We start from the raw sequence: 27,918 nt of genomic DNA on the forward strand, positions 1-27,918 counted from the left end.
ACACAAACGTCTGGCTGAAGTTCCAGACGTTCAGGCTTTTTGTCAGGCTTTAGCTAGGATTAAGCCTCTGTTTAAGACTGTGGCTCTGCTGTGGAGCTTAAACTTAGTTCTTAACGTTCTTCAAGGCGTTCCATTTGAACCCCTTCATTCCATTGATATCAAGCTGTTATCCTGGAAGGTTCTGTTTTTGATGGCTATTTCCTCGGCTCGAAGAGTCTCTGAGTTATCTGCCTTACATTGTGATTCTCCTTATCTGATTTTTCATTCAGACAAGGTAGTTCTGCGTACTAAACCTGGGTTCTTACCTAAGGTAGTTACTAACAATCAAGAGATTGTTGTTCCATCACTGTGTCCTAACCCTTCTTCAAAGAAGGAACAACTTTTGCATAATCTGGACGTAGTCCGTGCCCTGAAGTTCTATTTGCAGGCAACTAAAGATTTTCGTCAAACTTCTTCCCTGTTTGTCGTTTACTCTGGACAGAGAAGAGGTCAAAAGGCTTCGGCTACCTCTCTCTCTTTTTGGCTTCATAGCATAATATGTTTAGCCTATGAGACTGCTGGACAGCAGCCTCCTGAAAGGATTACAGCTCATTCTACTAGAGCTGTGGCTTCCACCTGGGCCTTTAAAAATGAGGCCTCTGTTGAACAGATTTGCAAGGCTGCAACTTGGTCTTCACTTCACACTTTTTCAAAATTTTACAAATTTGACACTTTTGCTTCTTCGGAGGCTATTTTTGGGAGAAAGGTACTTCAGACAGTGGTTCCTTCTGTTTAATGTTCCTGCCTTGTCCCTCCCTTCATCTGTGTACTTTAGCTTTGGTATTGGTATTCCATAAGTAATGGATGACCCGTGGACCGACTACACTTAACAAGAGAAAACATAATTTATGCTTACCTGATAAATTTATTTCTCTTGTAGTGTAGTCAGTCCACGGCCCGCCCTGTCTTTAAGGCAGATCTAAATTTTAATTAAACTCCAGTCACCACGGCACCCTATGGTTTCTCCTTTCTCGTCTGGTTTTGGTCGAATGACTGAATATGACATGTGAGGGGAGGAGCTATATAGCAGCTCTGCTTGGGTGATCCTCTTGCAGCTTCCTGTTAGGAAGAGATATATTCCATAAGTAATGGATTACCCGTGGACTGACTACACTACAAGAGAAATAAATTTATCAGGTAAGCATAAATTATGTTTTTTATTCAGTGGCATGTCACCTTTGATAAAGCCTCGGCGAAACGCGTCAGGTGACACAAGAGGAGGGTCAGAGGTATTTGTCTCTCTTATTGACAGTACTGCATACTCCAGGTCTGTTACTGAATTCATTGAATTATAATTGTACACTGAATAAATGTTAAATTTTACTTGTACCCTTGAAGACTTGAAACTCTTTATACATATTTGAGTCAGTATTTGTGTTCAACTTATACACACTTTTATACAACACATTATATGATACCTTGTCACTGTTAACAAGCCTCTTCTGTTTGGGCCTCACAGCGGTATTTTTCAATCCTTATGTTCCGTTAATTGTATTATTACTAATATGTGATTTAGATACATTTTCCAGATACTGATAATGCCTTTCTTCTCTCTCTAGCGCCCCCATGCCCTATCTCATAGGAATACACTCAAGTCTGATGGAGGTAAGTTCCTTTTGTTACTGATCTGCACATCACTAGCAGGACTGGAAGAAAAGCTTAAAAAAGAAACCTGTGTGTGTATTTAACATTACATATAAATGCTAAATGTGACCTCAGCTGGGTTAGCCCCCCCCCAAAAAAAAAAACAAACAAAAAAAAAAAACTCAATTCAGTGCTCTACTAGAATCTTCATAAGACTGAATGAGCATTCATTAAGGGCCTCATACCATACCAATAAAACAACAACAATGGAATGTTTAAAAGTGTCTATATAAATACCAGGGGTGAATATATAAACTGTGAAACCAGTGGTGTGAGTAAGAATGATCAGTCAGTTGTTTTGTTAGATCTAACATATATATATAGAGAGTTGTTAGGTATAATAATAATAATAATAATAATATTAATAATAATATTAATGATAATAATGTGTATAATGTATATGTGTATAGGGGTGTGTGGGTGGTGGGTTGTAATGTTGGGGGGTATTGTATTCTTTTTTTACAGGTAAAAGAGCTGATTACTTTGGGGCAATGCCCCGCAAAAGGCCCTTTTAAGGGCTATTTGTAATTTAGTATAGGGTAGGGCATTTTATTATTTTGGGGGGCTTTTTTATTTTATTAGGGGGCTTAGATTAGGTTAATTAGATTAAACTTCTTGTTTTTTTTTTTTTTTTTTCTGTTACCTTAGATTAGGTAATTAGTTTAAACTTCTTGTATTTTTTTTTTCCTGTAATTTAGTGTTTGTTTTTTCGTAATTTAGTTTATTGAATTTAATTTTAATTAATTGTAGGTAGTTTAGGTAATTAGTTTAATTATATAGTGCAGTGTTAGGTGTAATTGTAACTTAGGTTAGGATTTATTTTACAGGTAATGTTGTACTTATTTTAGCTAGGTAGTTTATGAAATAGTTAATAACTATTTAATAACTATTGTACCTAGTTAAAATAAATACAAACTTGCCTGTAAAATAAAAATAAACCCTAAGCTATTATTAAACTATTAGTTATATTGTAGCTATCTTATGGTTTATTTTATAGGTAAGTATTTAGTTTTAAATAGGGATAATTTATTAAATTGTAGTTGTTTTATTTAGATTTATTTAAATTATATTTAAATTAGGGGGGTGTTAGGGTTAGACTTAGGTTTAGGGGTTAATAACTTTATTATAGTGGCAGCGACGTTGGCGGCGGCAGATTAGGGGTTAATTAATTTAATATAGTTGCAGCGATGTTGGGGATATTAGGGGTTAATAGCTATAATGTAGGTGTCTGCGATGTTGGAGGCAGTAGATTAGGGGTTTATAACTATAATGTAGGTGGCGGTGGAGTCCGGAGCGACAGGTTAGGGGTTGATAGTATAATGCAGGTGGCGACAATGTTGGGGACGGCAGATTAGGGGTTAATAAGTGTAAGATTAGGGGTATTTAGACTCGGGGTTCATGTTAGGGTGTTTCCCCATAGGAAACAATGGGGCTGCATTAGGAGCTGAACGCTGCTTTTTTGCAGGTGTTAGGTTTTTTTTCAGCCAGCTCAGCCCCATTGTTTCCTATGGGGAAATCGTGCACGAGCACGTTTAGCCAGCTTACCGCTACCGTAAGCAACGCTGGTATTGAGGTGAGATGTGTGTGCTAAATTCTGCTCAACGCTCACCTTTTTGCGGCTAACGCCAGGTTTAAAAAAGCTTGTAATACCAGCGTTGGCTTACGGGAGCGGTGGGAATAAAAAGAGAGTTAGCACTGCACAGCCTTACCGACAAAACTTGTGATCTAGCCGTATGTATTTATAATCTGCATAATGGATTTGAGTGTCTCCTTTTATCTATTCATTCATTTCTCTTGTAAGGTGTATCCAGTCCACGGATCATCCATTACTTGTGGGGTATTCTCATTCCCAACAGGAAGTTGCAAGAGGACACCCACAACAGAGCTGTCTATATAGCTCCTCCCCTAACTGCCATATCCCGTCATTCTCTTGCAACTCTCAACAAGCATGGAGGTAGTAAGAGGAAAGTGGTGAAATGTAGCTGTTATCTTGCTTCAATCAAAAGTTTGTTATTTTTAAATGGTACCGGAGTTGTACTATTTTGTCCCAGGCAGAAAAATAGAAGAATCCGCCTGTGATTTCTATGATCTTAGCAGGTTGTAACTAAGATCAATTGCTGTTCTCACGCATGACTGAAGAGAGAGATAACTTCAGCGGGGGAATGGCGTGCAGGTTATCTTGCTATGAGGTATGTGCAGTTAAGATTTTTCTAGAAGATGTGAATGCTAGAAAATGCTGCTGATGCCAAATTTATGTAAGGTAAGGCTGAATACAGTGATTTAATAGCGACTGATATCATGCTTACTTTCTGAGGTAATACTCTTTTATATTTACAACGTTTGCTGGCATGTTTAAACGTTTTTATATATACTTTGGTGATAAAACTTTATTGGGGCCTATTTTTTTCCACATGGCTGGCTTAAATTTGCCTAGAAACAGTTTCCTGAGGCTTTCCACTGTGTTACTATGAGTGGGAGGGGCCTAATTTAGCGCTTTTTTGTGCAGTAACTTTTACAGACTGAGACATCCAGCTTCCTCCAGGAGTCCCCTGAATGCTATAGGACATCTCTAAAGGGCTCTTAGGCTTTCCAAAATCGTTTGTTGGGGAAGGTAGGCCCACAGCAAGGCTGTGGCAGTTTGGTGTGACTATATCGTCTATATCGTTTTTTTGATCTGTTTTTTGAACTAAGGGGTTAATCATCCATTTGCAAGTGGGTGCAATGCTCTGTTAGCTTATTATACACACTGTAAAAATTTTGTTTGATTTACTGCCTTTTTTCACTGTTTTTCAAATTCTGACAAAATGTGTTTCTCTTAAAGGCACAGTACTGTTTCTTATATTTGCTTGTTAACTTGATTTAAAGTGTTTTCCAAGCTTGCTGGTCTCATTGCTAGTCTGTACAAACATGTCTGACATAGAGGAAAATCCTTGTTCATTATGTTTAAAAGCCATTGTGGAACCCCCTCTTAGAATGTGTACCAAATGTACTGATTTCACTTTAAGCAATACAGATCATATTCTGTCTTTAAAAAAATTATCACCAGAGGAATCTGACGAGGGGGAAGTTATGCCGACTAACTCTCCCCACGTGTCAGATCCTTTGACTCCCGCTCAAGGGACTCACGCTCAAATGGCGCCAAGTACATCTAGGCCGCCCATAGCGTTTACTTTACAAGACATGGCGGCATTCATGGATAATACACTGTCAGCGGTATTAGCCAGACTACCTGAATTTAGAAGAAAGCGAGATAGCTCTGGAGTTAGACGAAATAGAGAGCATACTGACACTTTAAGAGCTATGTCTGATACTGCCTCACAATATGCAGAAGCTGAAGAAGGAGAGCTTCTTTCTGTGGGTGATGTTTCTGACTCAGGGAAGATGATGCAACCTGATTCTGATATCTCTACATTTAAATTTAAGCTTGAACACCTCCGCGTGTTACTCAGGGAGGTTTTAGCTGCTCTTAATGACTGTGATACAATTGCAGTGCCAGATAAATTGTGTAGACTGGATAAATACTATGCAGTGCCGGTGTGCACTGATGTTTTTCCAATACCTAAAAGGTTTACAGAATTTATTACTAAGGAATGGGATAGACCAGGTGTGCCGTTCTCTCCCCCTCCTATTTTTAGAAAAATGTTTCCAATAGACGCCACCACACGGGACTTATGGCAGACAGTTCCTAAGGTGGAGGGAGCAGTTTCTACTCTAGCAAAGCGTACTACTATCCCTGTCGAGGACTGTTGTGCTTTCTTAGATCCAATGGATAAAAAGTTAGAGGGTTACCTTAAGAAAATGTTTATTCAACAAGGTTTTATCCTACAGCCCCTTGCATGCATTGCTCCTGTCACTGCTGCTGCGGCGTTCTAGTTTGAGTCTCTGGAAGTGGCTTTACAGGTAGCGACTCCATTGGATGACATACTTGACAAGCTTAGATCACTTAAGCTAGCCAATTCTTTTGTTTCTGATGCCATTGTTCATTTGACTAAACTAAGGGCTAAGAATTCTGGTTTTGCTATACAGGCGCGCAGAGCGCTATGGCTTAAATCATGGTCAGCTGACGTTACTTCAAAGACTAAGCTGCTTAACATTCCCTTCAAGGGGCAGACCCTATTCGGGCCTGGTTTGAAGGAGATTATTGCTGATATCACTGGAGGAAAAGGTCATGCCCTTCCTCAGGATAGGTCCAAATCAATGGCCAAACAGTCTAATTTTTGTGCCTTTCGAAACTTCAAGGCAAGTGCAGCATCAACTTCCTCTAATGCAAAACGAGATGGAACTTTTGCTCAGTCCAAGACTGTCTAGAGACCTAACCAGACCTGGAAAAAGGGTAAGCAGGCCAAAAAGCCTGCTGCTGCCTCTAAGACAGCATGAAGGAACGGCCCCCTATCCAGTAACGGATCTAGTAGGGGGCAGACTTTCGCTCTTCGCCCAGGCATGGGCAAGAGATGTCCAGGATCCCTGGGCGTTGGAAATTATATCCCAGGGATATCTTCTGTATTTCAAGGCTTCCCCCCAAAAGGGAGATTTCACCTTTCACAATTATCTGCAAACCAGATAAAGAGAGAGGCATTCTTACACTGTGTACAAGACCTCCTAGTTATGGGAGTGATCCATCCAGTTCCAAAGGAGGAACAGGGACAGGGATTTTACTCAAAACTGTTTGTAGTTCCCAAAAAAGAGGGAACCTTCAGACAAATTTTGGATCTAAAGATCTTAAACAAATTCCTCAGAGTTCCATCATTCAAGATGGAGACTATTCGTACCATCCTACCTATGATCCAGGAGGGTCAATACATGACTACAGTGGATTTAAAGGATGCTTATCTTCACATTCCGATACACAAAGATCATCATCGGTTTCTCAGGTTTGCCTTCCTAGACAGGCATTACCAGTTTGTAGCTCTTTCCTTTGGGTTAGCTACAGCCCCAAGAATTTTTACGAAGGTTCTGGGGTCGCTGCTGGCGGTCCTAAGGCCGCAGGGCATAGCAGTGGCCCCTTATTTAGACGACATCCTGATTCAGGCGTCAAACTTCCAAATTGCCAAGTTTCATACGGACATAGTGTTGGCATTTCTGAGGTCGCATGGGTGGAAGGTGAACGAGGAAAATAGTTCTCTATCCCCCCTCACAAGAGTTTCCTTCCTAGGGACTCTGATAGATTCTGTAGAAATGAAAATTTACCTGACAGAGTCCAGGTTATCAAAACTTCTAAATTTCTGCTGTGTTCTTTATTCCATTTCTCGCACTTCGGTGGCTCAGTGCATGGAAGTAATCGGCTTAATGCTAGCGGCAATGGACATAGTGCCGTTTGCACGCCTACATCTCAGACCGCTACAACTCTGCATGCTCAGTCAGTGGAATGGGGATTACACAGATTTGTCCCCTCTACTAAATCTGGATCAAGAGACCAGGGATTCTCTTCTCTGGTGGCTATCTCGGGTCCATCTGTCCAAAGGTATGACCTTTCGCAGGCCAGATTGGACAATTGTAACGACAGATGCCAGCCTTCTAGGTTGGGGTGCAGTCTGGAACTCCCTGAAGGCTCAGGGATCGTGGACTCAGGAGGAGTCACTCCTTCTAATAAACATTCTGGAACTAAGAGCGATATTCAATGCTCTTCAGGCTTGGCCTCAGCTAGCGACAATGAGGTTCATCAGATTTCAGTCGGACAACATCACGACTGTGGCTTACATCAACCATCAAAGGGGAACAAGGAGTTCCCTAGCAATGTTAGAAGTCTCAAAGATAATTTGTTGGGCAGAGATTCACTCTTGCCACCTATCAGCTATCCATATCCCAGGTGTAGAGAACTGGGAGGCAGATTTTCTAAGTCAACAGACTTTTCATCCGGGGGAGTGGGAACTCCATCCGGAGGTATTTGCACAATTGGTTCATCGTTGGGGCAAACCAGAACTGGATCTCATGGCGTCTCGCCAGAACGCCAAGCTTCCATGTTACGGATCCAGGTCCAGGGACCCCAAGGCAATGCTGATAGATGCTCTAGCAGCGCCTTGGTCCTTCAACCTGGCTTATGTGTTTCCACCGTTTCCTCTGCTCCCTCGTCTGATTGCCAAAATCAAGCAGGAGAGAGCATCTGTGATCTTGATAGCGCCTGCGTGGCCATGCAGGACTTGGTATGCAGATCTGGTGGACATGTCATCCTTTCCACCATGGACTCTGCCGCTGAGACAGGACCTTCTACTTCAAGGTCCTTTCAACCATCCAAATCTAATTTCTCTGAGGCTGACTGCCTGGAGATTGAACGCTTGATTTTATCAAAGCGTGGTTTCTCCGAGTCAGTCATTGATACCTTAATTCAGGCACGAAAGCCTGTCACCAGGAAAATCTATCATAAGATATGGCGTAAATATCTTTATTTGTGTGAATCCAAGGGCTACTCATGGAGTAAGGTCAGGATTCCCAGGATATTATCTTTTCTCCAAGAAGGATTGGAGAAAGGATTGTCAGCTAGTTCCTTAAAGGGACAGATTTCTGCGCTATCTATTCTTTTGCCCAAGCGTCTGGCGGATGTCCCAGACATTCAGGCATTTTGTCAGGCTTTAGTTAGAATCAAGCCTGTGTTTAAACCTGTTGCTCCACCTTGGAGCTTAAATTTGGTTCTTAAAGTTCTTCAGGGGGTTCCGTTTGAACCTCTTCATTCCATAGATATCAAATTTTTATATTGGAAAGTTCTTTTTTGGTAGCTATTTCCTCGGCTCCTAGAGTTTCCGAGTTATCTGCCTTACAATGTGATTCTCCTTATCTGATCTTCCATGCAGATAAGGTAGTTCTGCGTACCAAACCTGGGTTTTTACCTAAGGTGGTATCTAATAAGAATATCAATCAAGAGATTGTTGTTCCGTCTTTGTGTCCTAATCCTTTTTCAAAGAAGGAACGTCTATTACACAATCTGGGTGTGGTTCGTGCTTTAAAGTTTTACTTACAAGCTACTAAAGATTTTCGTCAAACATCTGCTTTGTTTGTTGTCTACTCTGGACAGAGGAGAGGTCAAAAGGCTTCGGCAACCTCTCTTTCTTTTTAGCTAAGAAGCATAATCCGCTTAGCCTATGAGACTGCTGACCAGCAGCTTCCAGAAAGGATTACAGCTCATTCTACTAGAGCTGTGGCTTCCACATGGGCCTTTAAAAATGAGGCTTCTGTTGAACAGATTTGCAAGGCGGCGACTTGGTCTTCGCTTCATACTTTTTCAAAATTCTACAAATTTGATACTTTTGCTTCTTCGGAGGCTATTTTTGGGAGAAAGGTTTTACAGGCAGTGGTACCTTCCGTTTAAGTACCTGCCTTGTCCCTCCCTTCATCCGTGTACTTTAGCTTTGGTATTGGTATCCCACAAGTAATGGATGATCCGTGGACTGGATACACCTTACAAGAGAAAACATAATTTATGCTTACCTGATAAATTTATTTCTCTTGTGGTGTATCCAGTCCACGGCCCGCCCTGTCATTTTAAGGCAGGTATTTTTTTTATTTTAAACTACAGTCACCACTGCACCCTATGGTTTCTCCTTTCTCTGTTTGTTTTCGGTCGAATGACTGGATATGGCAGTTGGGGGAGGAGCTATATAGACAGCTCTGCTGTGGGTGATCCTCTTGCAACTTCCTGTTGGGAATGAGAATATCCCACAAGTAATGGGTGATCCATGGACTGGATACACCACAAGAGAAATAAATTTATCAGGTAAGCATAAATTATGTTTTTTCCCCCACAAATCGTTCTGTAGGGCAGGTAGGAGCCACAGCAGAGTTGTGGCATGGTGCTGAAAGTCCTTTTTTACTGGGTTTAACGTTTTTTTCAATCCGTTTTTGCCATTAAGGGGTTAATTGTTTATTTGCATAGCTGTGCAAAGTTACTAAGCCTTTACTGTAAAAATTTCGTTAAGTTTACTGCTTTTTTTACACTGTTTTGCAGAACTGGTGCAGCTTTTTTTCTCTTAAAGGCACAGTACCGTTTTATTTCTGTGTTTTTTACTTTGATTACAGTGTTTTCCAAGCTTGCTTGTTACATTACTAGCCTGTTTAACATGTCTGACACCAAGGAAAATCCTTGTTTAATATGTTTGAAAGCCATTGTGGAACCCCCTCTTAGAATGTGTCCCAATTGTACTGATATGTCTATAAACTATAAATAACATATATTAGCACTTAAAAATAGAGCAATAGATGATTCTCAGTCAGAAGTAAATGAGGGTTCGCCATCTAGCTCTCCCCAAGTGTCACAACCAGTAACGCCTGCACAAGTGACGCCAAGTACCTCTAGTGCGTCAAATTACTTTACTTTACAAGACATGGCCACAGTTATGAATACAACCCTCACAGAGGTTTTATCTAAACTGCCTGGTTTACAAGGAAAGCGGGAGAGCTCTGGGTTTAGAAAAAATGCTGAGCCGTCTGACGCTTTAGTAGCCGTATCCGATATACCCTCACAATGTTCTGAAGTAGGGGTAAGGGATTTGTTATCTGAGGGAGAAATTTCTGATTCAGGAAAGATGCTTCCTCAGACAGATTCTGATATGACGGCCTTTAAATTTAAGCTTGAACACCTCCGCTTATTGCTCAGGGAGGTATTAGCGTCTCTAAATGATTGTGACCCTATAGGGGTTCCAGAGAAATTGTGTAAAATGGATAAATACTTAGAAGTTCCTGTTTACACTGATGTTTTTCCAGTCCCTAAGAGGATTGTGAATATTATTACTATGGAGTGGGATAGACCAGATATTCCGTTCTCTCCCCCTCCTGTTTTTAAGAAAATGTTTCCCATATCTGACACCATGCGGGACTCATGGCAGACAGTCCCTAAGGTGGAGGGAGCTATTTCTACTCTGTCTAAGCGTACAACTATACCTATTGAAGACAGTTGTGCTTTCAAAGATCCTATGGATAAAAAATTAGAGGGTCTCCTAAAGAAAATGTTTGTTCATCAGGGTTTTTCTCTTCAACCTATTGCGTGCATTGGTTTTTCTCTTCAACCTATTGCGTGCATAATCTCCTCTAATGGAGACTCCATTAGAGGAGATTATGGACAGAATCAAAGCCCTTAAGTTGGCTAATTCTTTTATTACAGATGCCGCTTTTCAACTGGCTAAATTAGCGGCAAAGAATTCAGGTTTTGCCATTTTAGCACGCAGGGCGTTATGGCTTAAGTCCTGGTCTGCTGATGTGTCATCTAAATCTAAACTTTTGAACATCCCTTTCAAAGGAAAGACCCTATTCGGGCCTGAACTGAAAGAGATTATTTCAGACATAACTGGAGGAAAAGGTCATGCCCTTCCTCAGGATAGATCAAATAAGATGAAGATCAAACAAAATAATTTTCGTTCCTTTCGGAAATTCAAGAGTGGTTCTGTTTCAGCTTCCTCTGCTGCAAAGCAAGAGGGGAATTTTGCCCAATCCAAGTCAGTCTGGAGACCTAACCAGGCTTGGAACAAGGGTAAACAGGCCAAGAAGCCTGCAGCTGCCTCTAAGACAGCATGAAGGGGTAGCCCCCGATCCGGGACCGGATCTAGTAGGGGACAGACTCTCTCTCTTCACTCAGGCTTGGGCAAGAGATGTTCACGATCCCTGGGCTTTAGAAATTGTGTCCCAGGGATATCTTCTGGAATTCAAAGACTCCCTTCCACGGGGGAGATTTCATATTTCTCCAACATTGGTGTGTCCGGTCCACGGCATCATCCATAACTTGTGGGAATATTCTCTTCCCCAACAGGAAATGGCAAAGAGCACAGCAAAAGCTGTCCATATAGTCCCTCCTAGGCTCCGCCCACCCCAGTCATTCTCTTTGCCGCTGAACAAGCAGCATCTCCACGGAGATGGTGAAGAGTATGTGACCAGAATTGAAAGAGATTATCTCAGACATCACTGGGGGTAAGGGCCACGCCCTCCCACAAGATAGGCCTTTCAAGGCCAAGAATAAGTCTAATTTTTGTTCAGTCTAATTTTCGTTCCTTTCGCAATTTCAGGAACGGACCGGCCTCCAACTCTGCAGCCTCTAGACAAGAGGGTAATGTTTCGCAAACCAAACCAGCTTGGAAACCGATGCAAGGCTGGAACAAGGGTAAGCAGGCCAAGAAGCCTGCTGCTGCTACCAAAACAGCATGAAGGAGTAGCCTCCGATCCGGGACCGGATCTTGTAGGGGGCAGACTCTCTCTCTTCGCTCAGGCTTGGGCAAGAGATGTTCAGGATCCCTGGGCACTAGACATAGTTTCTCAGGGTTATCTTCTGGAATTCAAGGAACTACCCCCAAGGGGAAGGTTCCACATGTCTCACTTATCTTCAAACCAAATAAAGAGACAGGCATTCTTACATTGTGTAGAAGACCTGTTAAAAATGGGAGTGATACACCCAGTTCCAACTGTGGAACAAGGAATGGGGTTTTACTCAAATCTGTTTGTAGTTCCCAAAAAAGAGGGAACTTTCAGACCAATTCTGGATTTAAAGATTCTAAACAAATTTCTCAGAGTGCCATCGTTCAAAATGGAAAATATTCGAACGATTTTACCTTCAATCCAGGAGGGTCAATTTATGACTACCGTGGATCTAAAGGATGCGTATCTACATTTTCCTATCCACAAAGATCATCATCAGTTCCTAAGGTTCGCCTTTCTGGACAAACATTACCAGTTTGTGGCTCTCCCATTCGGGCTAGCCACTGCTCCAAGGATTTTCACAAAGGTACTCGGGTCCCTTCTAGCGGTTCTAAGACCAAGGGGCATTGCAGTGGCACCTTACTTGGACGACATTCTGATACAAGCGTCGTCTCTTTCAAAGGCAAAGGCTCACACAGACATCGTTCTGGCCTTTCTCAGATCTCACGGGTGGAAGGTGAACATAGAAAAGAGTTCCCTGTCTCCGTCGACAAGAGTTCCTTTCTTGGGGACAATAATAGATTAGACAGATGTCAGAAAGTCAAAACTTCTAAACGCTTGTCAAGTTCTTCACTCTGTTCCACGACCTTCCATAGCTCAGTGCATGGAAGTAGTAGGGTTGATGGTTGCAGCAATGGACATAGTTCCTTTTGCGCGAATTCATCTAAGACCATTACAACTGTGCATGCTGAAACAGTGGAATGGGGACTATACAGACTTGTCTCCAGTGATTCAAGTAGATCAGAAGACCAGAGACTCACTCCGTTGGTGGCTAACCCAGGATCACCTGTCCCAGGGAATGAGCTTCCGCAGACCAGAGTGGGTCATCGTCACGACCGACGCCAGTCTAGTGGGCTGGGGCGCGGTCTGGGACTCCCTGAAAGCTCAGGGTCTATGGTCTCGGGAAGAGTCTCTTCTCCCGATAAACATTCTGGAACTGAGAGCGATATTCAATACTCTCAGGGCTTGGCCTCAACTAGCAAAGGCCAGATTCATAAGATTCCAATCAGACAACATGACGACTGTTGCTTACATCAACCATCAGGGGGGAACAAGGAGTTCCCTGGCGATGAAAGAAGTGACCAAAATCATAAAATGGGCGGAGGATCACTCCTGCCACCTATCTGTGATCCACATCCCAGGAGTGGAAAACTGGGAGGCAGATTATCTGAGTCGTCAGACATTCCATCTGGGGGAGTGGGAACTCCACCCGGAGATATTTGCCCAGTTGACTTAATTATGGGGCATTCCATACATGGATCTGATGGCGTCTCGTCAGAACTTCAAGGTTCCTTGCTACGGGTCCAGATCCAGGGATCCCAAGGCGTCTCTAGTGGATGCATTAGTAGCGCCTTGGGCCTTCAACCTAGCTTATGTGTTTCCACCGTTTCCTCTTATTCCCAGGCTGGTAGCCAGGATCAAACAGGATCTTCTAGTACAGGGTCCATTTGAACATCCAAATCTAGTTTCCCTCCAGCTGACGGCTTGGAAATTGAACGCTTGATTTTATCTAAGCGTGGGTTTTCGGATTCTGTGATAGATACTCTGGTACAAGCCAGAAAACCTGTAACTAGAAAAATTTACCATAAAATATGGAAAATATATATCTGTTGGTGTGAATCCAAGGGATTCTCATGGAGTAAGATCAAAGTTCCTAGGATCCTTTCTTTTCTTCAAGAAGGTTTGGATAAGGGATTATCAGCGAGTTCTCTAAAGGGACAGATTTCTGCTTTATCTGTCTTGTTACACAAACGACTGGCAGCTGTGCCAGATGTTCAAGCTTTTGTTCAGGCTTTGGTCAGGATCAAGCCTGTTTACAGACCTTTGACTCCTCCCTGGAGTTTCAGTTCTTCAAGGGGTTCCGTTTGAACCTCTACATTCCATAGATATCAAGATGTTATCTTGGAAAGTTCTGTTTTTAGTTGCTATTTCTTCTGCTAGAAGAGTTTCTGAGTTATCTGCTCTGCAGTGTAATCCGCCCTATCTGGTGTTCCATTCAGATAAGGTTGTTTTGCGTACTAAACCTGGTTTCCTTCCAAAGGTTGTTTCCAACAAGAATATTAACCAGGAAATAGTTGTGCCTTCTTTGTGTCCGAATCCAGTTTCAAAGAAGGAACGTTTGTTACACAATTTAGATGTAGTTCGTGCTTTAAAGTTCTATTTAGAAGCAACAAAGGATTTCAGACAAACATCTTTTCTGTTTGTCGTTTATTCTGGCAAGAAGAGAGGTCAGAAAGCTACTGCTACCTCTCTTTCCTTTTGGCTGAAAAGCATCATCCGATTGGCTTATGAGACTGCCAGACGGCAGCCTCCCGAACGCATCACAGCTCACTCTACTAGGGCTGTGGCTTCCACATGGGCCTTCAAGAACGAGGCTTCTGTTGATCAGATATGTAAGGCAGCGACTTGGTCTTCCCTGCGCACTTTTGCCAAATTCTACAAATTTGATACTTTTGCTTCTTCGGAGGCTATTTTTGGGAGAAAGGTTTTGCAAGCCGTGGTTCCTTCCGTTTAGGTAACCTGATTGGCTCCCTCCCTTCATCCGTGTCCTAAAGCTTTGGTGTTGGTTCACACAAGTTATGGATGACGCCGTGGACCAGACACACCAATGTTGGAGAAAACAGAATTTATGCTTACCTGATAAATTACTTTCTCCAACGGTGTGTCCGGTCCACGGCCTGCCCTGGTTTTTTAATCAGGTTTGATGAATTTCTTTCTTTAACTACAGTCACCACGGCACCCTATGGTTTCTCCTGTTTTTCTCCTGTCCGTCGGACGAATGACTGGGGTGGGCGGAGCCTAGGAGGGACTATATGGACAGCTTTTGCTGTGCTCTTTGCCATTTCCTGTTGGGGAAGAGAATATTCCCACAAGTTATGGATGACGCCGTGGACCGGACACACCGTTGGAGAAAGTAATTTATCAGGTAAGCATAAATTCTGTTGTTTCGATTGTCTGTAATCCAGACATAGAGAGAGGCGTTCTTACACTGTGTAGAAGATCTGCTTACCATGGGGGTGATCCGCCCAGTCCCAAAAGAGGAATAGGGACTAGGGTTCTACTCAAACCTGTTTGTGGTTCCCAAAAAAGAGGGAACTTTCAGACCAATCTTGGATCTCAAAATTCTAAACAAGTTCCTCAGGGTTCCATCATTCAAGTTGGAGACCATTCGGACTATTCTGCCTCTGATCCAGGAAGGTCAATATATGACTACCGTGGACCTAAAGGATGCGTATCTACACATCCCTATTCACAGAAATCATCATCTCTTTCTAGACAGGCATTACCAGTTTGTGGCTCTTCCCTTTGGGTTAGCCACGGCTCCAAGATTTTTCACAAGGGTGCCTAGGGTCCCTTCTGGCGGTTCTACGACCTTGGGGCATAGCAGTGGCGCCTTATCTAGACGACATCTTAATACAGGCTTCGACTTTTCAGCTAGCCACGTCTCACACGGATATTGTGTTGGCTTTTCTGAGATCTCACGGGTGGAAGGTGAACATAAAAAAGAGTTCTCTCTTCTCTCTCACAAGAGTTTCCTTTCTGGGGACTCTGATAGATTTGGTAGAAATTAAAATATTTCTGACAGAAGTCAGAAAATCAAGACTCTTAACCACTTGCCAAACTCTTCATTCCATTCCTCGGCCATCTGTGGCTCAGTGTATGGAGGTAATCGGACTCATGGTAGCGGCAATGGACATAGTTCCTTTTGCCCACCTATACCTCAGACCACTGCAACTATGCATGCTCAAACAGTGGAATGGGGATTATGCAGATTTATCTCCTCAACTGCATCTGGACCAGGAGACCAGAGATTCTCTTCTCTGGTGGTTGTCTCAGGACCTAAACCACATTAACAATCAGTTACTGTTGAAGTTATTAATGTTGATAAACTTTGTAACAATTTTATGGAATCCATTAGAAGAACTTTAACAAATACGGTGAAAGTCCTATTAGTAATGCAAGAATTAAAAATAGTGAGAAACAGATTACACATAGAGTGCAATAAGCAGGTTTCAGAAGTAAATAAGCATATATGCATATATTTAAATGCACATTTGTATAAATAATATCATTGCCCATAGTGACTTGTAACGACATATGCACAGTACAGAGGTATGCAAATTGTACAACAAGTACTCATTATGTGAGTTTGAATTGGATTGGATCTTGGATACACAGACCCAGGGCCAGAATATCATTCCCAGAAATGTATCAGGTCGAATTCAGAATTAAGACCTTCAGGTACTCTGGTTCTGAGTCTGTGTATCCAAAACACCTCTCTTTTTGCCAGCAACCTTTCCTTGTCACCACCTCTCTTATTCAGCTTGACCTGTTTTATAATGGTCCATCTTAGTGTCTTAGTACTTGTATTGTGACATGTCTTAAAGTGCTGGACCAGGGGAGTGGTTAGTTTACCAGCTTTGATGTTTGAAACGTGTTCCCTGATCCTTTCTCTTGTTTCCCTAGTTGTGAGTCCTGTGAACTGTATTCCACACTCTATGCAGGTTAATAAATAAACTGTGAACTTGGTTCTGCAATTTAGACAAGAAGAGTGTCGGAAAGTCTCTCCAGTATTGGTGCTCCTAAAACCTTCTCCCTGCTGCAAAAATTCACAGGCAATGCACTGTGCAAAATTACATTTATAGGTTCCTTTGAATGTAATCCATGATGAAACATCATTACTTACATTCTTAAGTTGTGTGGGGGCAAGCATATTTCTTAGACTAGTACCACGTCTAAAGGCATATCTACACCCTTTTGTAACAATATCTACCAATCCATCATCCGCTTTAAGGATATTAAAGTGTTTTCTAATAATATTACAAATTTGATGGAATTGGTTACTGTATTGGGTGATGACAGAAACCCCCTCAAATTTGCCTTCCCTATCTTTGTTTTTATTTAGTGATAAGATCGTTAATACCAAAGTATACAGGAAACGCATCACGGGGAATACTCTCCTCAATGCCAGGAGCAATCACCCGAAAAGAGTCTTTAATTCTGTCCTTAAAGGACAATTCATTAGACTCCGGAAAAACTGTACAAGGGATGAGAAGTATGGCAAGCAATCTCTTGAGCTGGAGGAGAGGTTCTGTGAGAGAGGCTATAAAAGGGAGCTTGTTAGCCATCATAGACTCAACATTGGGGTTAACCCAAGAAATATCTATCTTAAAAATAAAAACAAAGATAGGGAAGGCAAATTTGAGGGGGTTTCTTTCATCACCCAATACAGTAACCAATTCCATCAAATTTGTAATATTATTAGAAAACACTTTAATATCCTTAAAGCGGATGATGGATTGGTAGATATTGTTACAAAAGGGTGTAGATATGCCTTTAGAGGTGGTACTAGTCTAAGCAATATGCTTGCCACCACACAACTTAAGAATGTAAGTAATGATGTTTCATCATGGATTACATTCAAAGGAACCTATAAATGTAATTTTGCACAGTGTATTGCCTGTAAATTTTTCAAGCAGGGAGAAGGTTTTAGGAGCACCAATACTGGAGAGACTTTCCGACACTCTTCTTGTCTAAATTGCAGAACCAAGTTCGCAATTTATTTATTAACCTGCATAGAGTGTGGAATACAGTGCACAGGGCTCACAACTAGGGAAACAAGAGAAAGGATCAGGGAACACGTTTCAAACATCAAAGCTGGTAAACTAACCACTCCCCTGGTCCAGCACTTTAAGACATGTCACAATACAAGTACTAAGACACTAAGATGGACCATTATAGAACAGGTCAAGCTGAATAAGAGAGGTTGTGACAAGGAAGGTGTTTTGGATACACAGACTCAGAACCAGAGTACCTGAAGGTCTTAATTCTGAATTCGACCTGATAAATTTCTGGGAATGATATTCTGGCCCTGGGTCTGTGTATCCAAGATCCAATCCAATTCAAACTCACATAATGAGTACTTGTTGTACAATTTGCATACCTCTGTACTGTGCATATGTTGTTACAAGTCACTATGGGCAATGGTACTATTTATACAAATGTGCATTTAAATATATGCATATATGCTTATTTACTTCTGAAACCTGCTTATTGCACTCTATGTGTAATCTGTTTCTCACTGTTTTTAATTCTTGCATAACTAATAGGACTTTCACCGTATTTGTTAAAGTTCATCTAATGGATTCCATAAAATTGTTACAAAGTTTATCAACATTAATAACTTCAACAGTAACTGATTGTTTATGTGGTTTAGGTTTCACATAAATGTGTATGTCACACCATGTAATGGGTAAATTGTTATCCTATTATATTATATGTGTTAAGAGAGTAGGGGTTAACTTCACTCTAGGTGTGGTTTTAATTATATTTTTAAACCAATCAGGTATCAGGAACTGGTTTATCAGACTGGTGCACACCTGAGACTGCAGCTATGATTACGGCTTCATCGCTGAAACATGTCAGCAGACAGTCACTAGAGTGAAGCTATCTCCACTCACTACTATACTTGTGATTCCTGTATCCCTGGAGGGAACCAGTAATTTTACTTGCAATAAAGAAAAGAAAAAATTGTATCCACAACTGGCTGTTTGTGCACCTCATTTGAACTTTGCTGTCTTTATCCTGTGGAACCGAGGTTGCACCAGATACCAGTGTGTTACATCTCAGCGCACTGATCTTGGTCTTGGTGGTTGCCGGGGAACGCATAGCATTACCAAGGAGAAAGAAGTTCCGTAAACCGGAAGTAAGTCCAGTGACGTCACACGCCATTGTAGAGTGATCGAGCAGAGGAGACCGGAGCGGTCAGAGAGGGCGTCAAGTGCCGGACCGGCTCCGTGTGCACCTTGTTTGCACACAGAGGGTCATTTTTCTGCATTTCTACAGGTTAGGCTGGGTGACACTGGACATTGCGTGACCAAGAGGGGTGAGATATTCATTCGATACTTACAAGCATATTACCAGTTATCTCAGGTGCCGACACATATTGACTGGATTTTCTAAGTCGTCAGACTTTTCATCCGGGGGAGTGGGAACTCCATCCGGAGGTATTTGCTCAGCTGATTCAGCTATGGGGCACACCAGAATTGGATCTGATGGTGTCACGTCAGAATGCCAAACTTCCTCATTACGGGTCCAGGTCCCGGGCTCCCAAGGCGGTACTGATAGATGCTCTAGCAGTACCTTGGTCGTTCAATCTGGCCTACGTATTTCCACCGCTTCCTCTCCTCCCACGTCTGGTTGCCAGAATCAAGCAGGAGAGAGCTTTGGTGATTCTGATAGCACCTGCGTGGCCACGCAGGACTTGGTATGCAGACCTAGTAGGCATGTCCTTGGTTCCACCGTGGACCCTGCCAATGAGGCAGGACCTTCTAATCCAAGGTCCGTTCTCACATCCAAATCTAGTTTCTCTGCATCTGACTGCTTGGAGATTGAACGCCTAGTTCTGTCAAAGCATGGGTTCTCTGAGTCGGTCATTGATACCCTGATTCAGGCTAGAAAACCTGTCACCAGGAAGATCTATCATAAGATTTGGCGCAAATATATTTATTGGTGTGAATCCAAAGGTCACTCGTGGAGTAAGATTAGGATTCCTAGAATATTGTCTTTTCTCCAAGAGGGTTTGGAGAAGGGAGTATCAGCTAGTTCTCTAAAAGGACAAATATCTGCTTTGTCTATTCTACTACACAAACGTCTGGCAGATGTCCCAGACGTTCAAACTTTTAGTCAGGCTTTGGTCAGAATTAAGCCTGTATTTAAGCCTGCTGCTCCGCCTTGGAGCCTAAACCTAGTCTTTAGAGTTCTTCAAGGGGTTCCGTTTGAACCTATGCATTCCATAGATATTAAATTTCTATCTTGGAAAGTTTTGTTCTTAGTTGCTATCTCTTCGGCTCAAAGAGTTTCTGAGCTATCTGCTTTACAGTGTGATTCCCCTTATCTTATTTTCCATTCAGATAAGGTGGTTTTGCGTACCAAACCTGGTTTTCTTCCTAAGGTTGTTTCTAATAAGAATATCAATCAAGAGATTGTTGTTCCTTCTCTGTGTCCTAATCCTTCATCAAAGAAGGAACGTCTGTTGCACAATCTTGATGTGGTCCGTGCTTTAAAGTTCTACTTACAAGCAACCAAAGATTTCCGTCAAACATCTTCATTGTTTGTTGTTTATTCTGGTAAGCGGAGAGGCCAAAAGGCTACAGCTACCTCTCTTTCCTTTTGGCTGAAAAGCATCATCCGTTTGGCCTATGAGACTGCTGGACAGCAGCCTCCTGAAAGAATTACTGCTCATTCTACTAGAGTTGTGGCTTCCACATGGGCTTTTAAAAATGAGGCTTCTGTTGAACAGATTTGTAAGGCGGCGACTTGGTCTTCACTTCATACTTTTTCCAAATTTTCCAAATTTGATACTTTTGCTTCTTCGGAGGCTATTTTTGGGAGAAAAGTTTTACAAGCAGTGGTGCCTTCCGTTTAAGGTCCCTGTCTTGTCCCTCCCTTCATCCGTGTCCTAAAGCTTTGGTATTGGTATCCCACAAGTAAGGATGAATCCGTGGACTCAATACATCTTACAAGATAAAACATAATTTATGCTTACCTGATAAATTTATTTCTCTTGTGATGTATCAAGTCCACAGCCCGTCCTGTTTATTACGACAGGCATATATATTTTTATTTTTTAAACTTTCAGTCATCACTGCACTCTATGGTTTCTCCTTTTTCTTCCTAGCCTTCGGTCGAATGACTGGGGGGTGGAGCTAAGGGGGGAGCTATATAGACAGCTCTGTTGTGGGTGCTCTCTCTGCCACTTCCTGTAGGGAAGGAGAATATCCCACAAGTAAGGATGAATCCGTGGACTTGATACATCACAAGAGAAATAAATTTATCAGGTAAGCATAAATTATGTTTTTACCTTAAAAAATACTAAGTCCCCCATCTAACAGTAAAAAAAAACCCACCCACCAAACCCCCCAAATGAAAAAACCCTAACACTAAAAAAATCCTAAACCATCCATTGCCCATAATGGAGCATGTGTATGGGCATTGGCCTTAAAAGGGCATTCAGCTCTTTTACTGTCCTTAAATGGGCATTCAGCTCCTTTTCAGTGCCCAAAATCCCTAATCTAAAAATTAAAAAAAAAAAAAAAACCTAAAAATAACTCTAAGCTCCAAATATAAGTACTCACCGTTCCTGAAGTCCGGCGGAGAAGGTCCTCTTCCAGGCGGCGGTGAAGTCTTTTTGGAGCTGGCGGCATCTTCCATCTGCATCTATCTTCATCCAGGACCAAGCTGGCGCGGAACTGAAGACCTTGGACCGCAGAGACATGGAGCGCGGAGGATCCTCTTTGTGCGATCACCGCCGCACACTGAGGATTAAATGCAAGGTACGCGTTTAAAAACTGTGTCACTTGCATTCCTACTGGTTAATTTGGATCCTATTGGTCCTGAATGAAGCTGGATGAAGGTGGAAGATGCCACCGGTTCCAAGAAGACTTCACTGCTGCCTGGAAGAGGACCTTCTCCACCGAACTTCAGGAACTGTGAGTACTTATGTGGGGCTTATTTTTTTTGTTTTGTTTTTTAAATTAGGGATTGTGGGCACTGAAAAAGAAATAAATACCCTTTTAATGGCAATGCCCCAAACAAATGTTTAGTTGCAATGAGTAGTTTAGGATTTTTTAGTGTTAATTTTTTTTTTTTTTTATTCTGGGGGGTTTGGTGGGTGGGTGTTTTACTGTTAGAGGGGGGACCTAGTATTTTTTAAGGTAAAACAATGCCCTACAAAAGGCACTTTTAAGGGCTATTGGTAGCTTAGTGTTAGATTAGGGGGTGTTTTTATTTTGGGGGGGGGGGGCTTTTTATTTTCTTAGGGATTAGGTATATTTTTTTATTTTGGATCATTTGTTTTATTTTTTTTTCTGTAATTTTAGCCTTTTTTATTTTTTGTAATTATTAATTATTGTAATTTAATCTTAGGTTTAATTTTTAAATGAATGTTAGGATTTTTATTTTTATTGTAATTTAGGATTTGTTAAATTAATGTAATGAGGGTTAATTTAGGGGATGTTAGGTTAGGGGGTTTAGTGATTAGTTATTTGTGTTGTGGGGCATGGCAGATTAGGGCTTAATAGGTTTATTATAAGTTGTGATGTTGGGATGGCAGATAGAGGGGTTAATAGTTTCAATAGCTAGTTTGCGTTGTGGGGGATGGCGGATAAGGGGTTAATAGTGTAAATAGCTAGATTGTGTTGTGGGGGCTGGCATATAAGTGGTTAATAGTTTCAATATCTAGTTTGTGTTGTGGGGATGGCAGATAAGGGGTTCATAGTTTCAATAGCTAGTTTGTGTTGTGGGGGGTGGCCTATAAAGGGTTAATAGTTCCAATAGCTAGTTTGTGTTGTAGGGGATGGCAGATAAGGGGTTAATAGTTTAAATAGCTAGATTGTGTTGTGGGGGGTGGCAGATAAGGGGGGTTAATAGTTTTAATAGCTAGTTTGTGTTGTGGGTGGTGACAGATAAGGGGTTAATAATTTCAATAGCTAGTTTGCGTTGTGCGAGATGGCCTATGTTAATAGTTTAAATAGCTAGATTGTGTTGTTGGAGATGGCAGATAAGGGTTAATAGTTTCAATAGCTAATTTGTGTTGTAGGGGATAGCGGATAAGAGGTTAATAATTTAAATAGCTAGTTTGCGTTGTGGGGATGGTGGATAAGGGGTTAATAATTTCAATAGCTAGTTTGTGTTGTGGGGATGGCTGATAAGGGGTTAATAGTTTCAATAGCTAGTTTGCATTGTGGGGGGGTGGCTGATAAGGGGTTAATAGTTTCAATAGCTAGTTTGCGTTGTGGGAGATGGCTGATAAGGGGTTAATAGTTTCAATAGCTAGTTTGTGTTGTGGGGGATGGCTGATAAGGGGTTAATAGTTTCAATAGCTAGTTTGCATTGTGGGGGATGGCAGATTAGGGGTTAATAGTTTCAATAGCTAGATTGTGTTGTGGGGATGATGGATAGGGGGTTAATAGTTTCAATAGCTAGATTGCATTGTGGGGGGTGGCAGATAAGGGGTTAATATTTTAAATAGCTAGATTGTATTGTGGGGATGGCAGATTAGGGTTTAATAGATTTATTATAAATTGCTATGTGTGGGGATGGCAGATTAGGGCTTAATAGATTTATTATAAATTGCTATGTGTGGGGATGGCAGATTAGGGCTTAATAGATTTATTATAAATTGCTATGTGTGGGGATGGCAGATTAGGGTTTAATAGATTTATTATAAATTGCTATGTGGGGGGCATGGGAGATTAGGGTTTAATAGATTTATTATAAATTGTGATGCGGGGGGATGGCAGATTAGGGTTTAATAGATTTATTATAAATTGTGATGCGGGGGGGAGATGGCAGATTAGGGTTTAATAGATTTATTATAAATTGTGATGCGGGGGGGTGGCAGATTAGGGTTTAATAGATTTATTATAAATTGTGATGTGGGGGGGGTGGTGGCAGATTAGGGCTTAATAGATTTATTATAAATTGTGATGCGGGGGGATGGCAGATTAGGGTTTAATAGATTTATTATAAATTGTGATGTGGGGGATGGCAGATTAGGGTTTAATAGATTTATTATAAATTGTGATACGGGGGGGTGGTGGCAGATTAGGGCTTAATAGATTTATTATAAATTGTGATGCGGGGGGGTGGCAGATTAGGGTTTAATAGATTTATTATAAATTGTGATGCGGGGGGGATGGCAGATTAGGGTTTAATAGATTTATTATAAATTGCTATGTGTGGGGATGGCAGATTAGGGCTTAATAGATTTATTATAAATTGTGATGCGGGGGGGTGTGGTGGCAGATTAGGGTTTAATAGATTTATTATAAATTGTGATGCGGGGGGTGGCAGATTAGGGTTTAATAGATTTATTATAAGTTGTGATGCGGGGGGGGATGGCAGATTAGGGTTTAATAGATTTATTATAAATTGTGATGCGGGGGGGGGGGGTGGCAGATTAGGGTTTAATAGATTTATTATAAGTTGTGATGCGGGGGGGATGGCAGATTAGGGTTTAATAGATTTATTATAAATTGTGATGCAGGGGGGTGGCGGGTAAGGGGTTAATAGTTTAAATAGCTAGATTGTATTGTGGGGCATGGAAGATTAGGGTTTAACAGATTTATTATAAGTTGTGATGCGGGAGTGGATGGCAGATAGAGGGGTGTTGACGTGTCGGGTTAGATTTCATTGGGAAAAAGGTCTCAAAGGGCACCTTTTTCCTGTTTTACACCTAGATAGTGTATTAACGTTTTGTGTGGGCTTTGGAAACTGGTTATAATTGTAAGATTAGTGGGTTCTGACTCTTGTATGGGACAAGGAAATGTTTTCGGCAGACGAAGTCCGGTTGCTGAAATTGAGTTATAACAGGCCGTTGGAAGCAGTTGGTGAACGATATTGCTCCCAACAGCATATTTATCGGTTTGCAAGTGCACGCAAACCAAATTACGGCCCAATGGAAATGAGCCCATAGTGTGGTGGGGCCGAGCAATCTTTTTTCCCTGTTTTTGGTGGGAACTTTAGCAGAAGCCTTAGCAGTACCTAGAAATTACTGTAATGGGGTCTTGAGTACTGTGCCTATCGCACTGTGTTATTTAAGTCTACATAGTGACATATATAAGTAATATAAGTTGTATACATGCACTATTTAACAATATTGCTCGAGCGTAAACTTCACTGGAAGTAATATTTTTGCTTGTGTCGGGTTGAGCTCGTATTATATGTTGAATGTAAAAAGTGTTTGCACGAGTGAATACCAATGCACGCTAACTTCCAGACTGTGTTAGAAATAGTCTTTTACTGTGAAAGTGATGTTTCGGGGACAAAGTATCCCCTCCCTCAGACACAATGTATGTATTTTTATATATATTCTGTGACATTTCAGGGATAGATCTTCATCAGAGGAAAGGGATAGGTCTATCCTCAAAATGTCACAGAATAAAATGTTTTGAAGTGAGAGAGCACCTAATTGTACTTGGAAAAATATATATTTTAAAATAAATTGAAGATTGTCTTCTATGAAGAACATTGAAATGTAAAATGTTCATATATTATGTCAGATTAGCGAACATGGTCAAATGTGTTAAGGTTAGGGATAGATGTTAGTTTTTTTTTTTTTTTTGTTTTTTTTCATTTTTATTTTTGCACTCCATTGAAGTCCATGGGGAGACAAAGTCAGTGCGGTGTCAATTTCCAAAGTCCAACATTTAGTGTGTGTCAGCTTTCTTTCGCTCACAAACATTTTATGTTCAACTTTTAATATGCATGCTAACCCGCGCACATTAAACTAAACTGTCCCATTTCAAACAGATACAAATATTCTGAAACCCAAACCTTTTCCAGTCCCAAGCAGTTTGGATAAAGGTTTTTGTTACCGGTACTAATTCTTAAAACTCAAGAAAAATGATAAAACAAATAATAAAAAAAATAAAAAATAATAACGAGCTGAATATCGAAAAAAGTCACTTATATGATGCATGGACAGTATTGACTTTGGTGATGTCCTTTTTGATGATGATTGAACCGCGCTAAATAAGAATAATTAATGGTAAAAACATGAAGAAAACATATTTACAAGATATTGCCATTTGCCACATCAGAGAGAGAGAGAGAGAGAGAGAGAGAGAGAGAGAGAGGAGAATGACCAGCCTGGCCCGGTCAATTAGTGAGAGAGGCTGGGCAACCTGCAGTGCAGCTGTATTTTTTAACCATTTAGGGGAAATAGAATTTTGTGGAGATAATAAAGTTGTATGTTAAACTCATAAGTTTATTATCCTATAATATAAAAGGCAAAGTATGTTTGTCCGAAGCTGTCATGCATAGAGACAGCACAAGGACAAACACACCTGGTCTTAGAGTCCCTACCTGATCTGATGTTTGCAGCCGGTGCAGACAGAAGTGGGTGTGACCGGGCCTGAGGGGGCATGGCCAGGCGTGCCGGTAGCAGGGCCAGGGGTGGTCTCGAGATAGAGGGAAGAGAGATAGAGAGGGGGTAGAGATAGAAAGAGGGGGAGAGAACAAAAGAGATGGGAAAGAGCTTAAAAATAGGATACAAGAGAGCAAAAGAGAGGGGATAGAGCAAGAGAGGGGGGAAAGAGAGCAAAATAAGAGGGGGAAGAGAGAGAGAGTAAAAGAAAAGGGGGATAGAGCAAAAGAGAAGAGATGGGGGTATAGAGAGAGGGGGGAGAAAGAGAGGAGAGAGGGGGGAGAGAGAGCAATAGAGAGGGGGAGAGAGCAAAAGAGAAGGGGATAGAGAGAGAGTGCAAAAGAAAGGGGGGAGAGAGAGCGCAAAAGAGAGGGGGGAGAGCGCAAAAGAGGAGGGGAAAGAGTGCAAAAGAGGGGGGGAGAGAGAGCGCAAAAGAGAGGGGGATATAGAGAGCGCAAAAGAGAGGGGGATATAGAGAGCGCAAAAGAGAAGGGAGAGAGAGAGCACAAAAGAGAGGTGGGAGAGAGAGAGAGCAAAATAGAGGGGGGAGAGAGAGCGCAAAAGAGATGGGGAGATAGAGAGGGGAAAATAGAGGGGGGAGAGAGAGCGCAAAAGAGAGAGGATAGAGAGAGAGCAAAAGAGAGGGGGCAGAGAGAGAGAGCAAAAGAGAGGGGGGAGAGAGAACAAAAGAGAGGGGGAAGGAGAGAGGGCAAGGGGTGGGATCGCTGTACTGCAAAAAAAAAGGCCCGTGTGAACGGGCTTTAGGACTAGTATTTCATAAATAATTCAAATCCATTTTGTCGATATAGAACACAAAATTTGGATTTGAATAGAGGCCAAAGATGGTAAAAAAAACTACCCACAATAAATAAAATAATAAACAAAATCCCAAATTCCTCACATTCCCTGATTCTAAAAATATTTGCCAGTCAAGATGTGGTTTTCCACTCCAACACTCGTAGGGGCAGCCATCATGGAATTCTATTAAAAAAAAGGGGGGTGCTGTCCCTGCGAGTGGTGAGATGTCTTCAGTAGAAATAATGAGAGTTTTCTGCTATGTTTGGAATGGAGGGCAAATAGAGGGGAGAAAGCAGTGTGGTGTAAAAGCAATTTTTAATAACTTTCCAATTTACTTCCATTAACAAAATGTGCACAGTCTGTTTATATTTACACTTTTTAAGTCACCAGCTCCTACTGAGCATGTGCAAGAATTCACAGAGTATATGCAATTGTGATTGGCTGATGGCTGTCACATGATACAGGGGGAATGGAAATAGACATAACTTTGAAAGAAAAAGTGGACTACTTGTACGAAGTTCAGACTTGGGGGTATATTTATTAATGTGCGAGCAGACATTATACGATGTAGCGTATCATGTCCGCTGCACATCGATAAATGCCGACAGCATACGCTGTCATCATTTATCATTGCACCTGCAGTTCTGGTGAACTGCTGGTGCAATGCTGCCCCCTGCAGATTTGGGGCCAATCGGCCACTAGCAGGGGGTGTCAATTAACCCGATCATATTAGATTGGGTTGATTTCTGTCTGCGGCCTCAGAGGACAAGCTTCATAACTTCTGTTTCCGACGAGCCTTCACAAGGGGCATCAAGCTCCATACGGGCTATTGCATTGTCTTGTTATTATGTATTTTCTGATTATGCAAATCTACTGTATTTACTGCTCCTTTAATACAAATGATGCAGTTTTCAGTGCACTGTATCTTAAATGTGCTGTATTGTTTGTATGCTTAGGGTTTCTTTCAGAATAATTAGTGTTTTGACAATTTCGGAGAAAACTCGCCATTATTTTACTGGCAACCCCCCCCCCCCCCCCCCCCGAAAAACTATGGAAACTGTAGTGTGAAAATGTTTATAGAATTCAGCTGGGATGTGATAGAAAATGTCATATACTCC

At 41.6% G+C, this 27,918-nt stretch overlaps 1 protein-coding gene across 1 annotated transcript in view; it reads left to right on the top strand.

Moving 5' to 3' along the window:
* DENND1A (DENN domain containing 1A) overlaps window positions 1-27,918 on the top strand; it is a 1,966,771-nt gene that overhangs the window by 1,011,644 nt on the left and 927,209 nt on the right. The window contains 1 exon segment of the mRNA XM_053695696.1: window positions 1,599-1,644. Within this exon segment, the coding sequence (XP_053551671.1) occupies window positions 1,599-1,644 (46 nt within the window).

This window comes from Bombina bombina, chromosome 12 (genome assembly GCF_027579735.1).
Source record: "Bombina bombina isolate aBomBom1 chromosome 12, aBomBom1.pri, whole genome shotgun sequence".
In the NCBI taxonomy this organism is placed as follows: domain Eukaryota; kingdom Metazoa; phylum Chordata; class Amphibia; order Anura; family Bombinatoridae; genus Bombina; species Bombina bombina.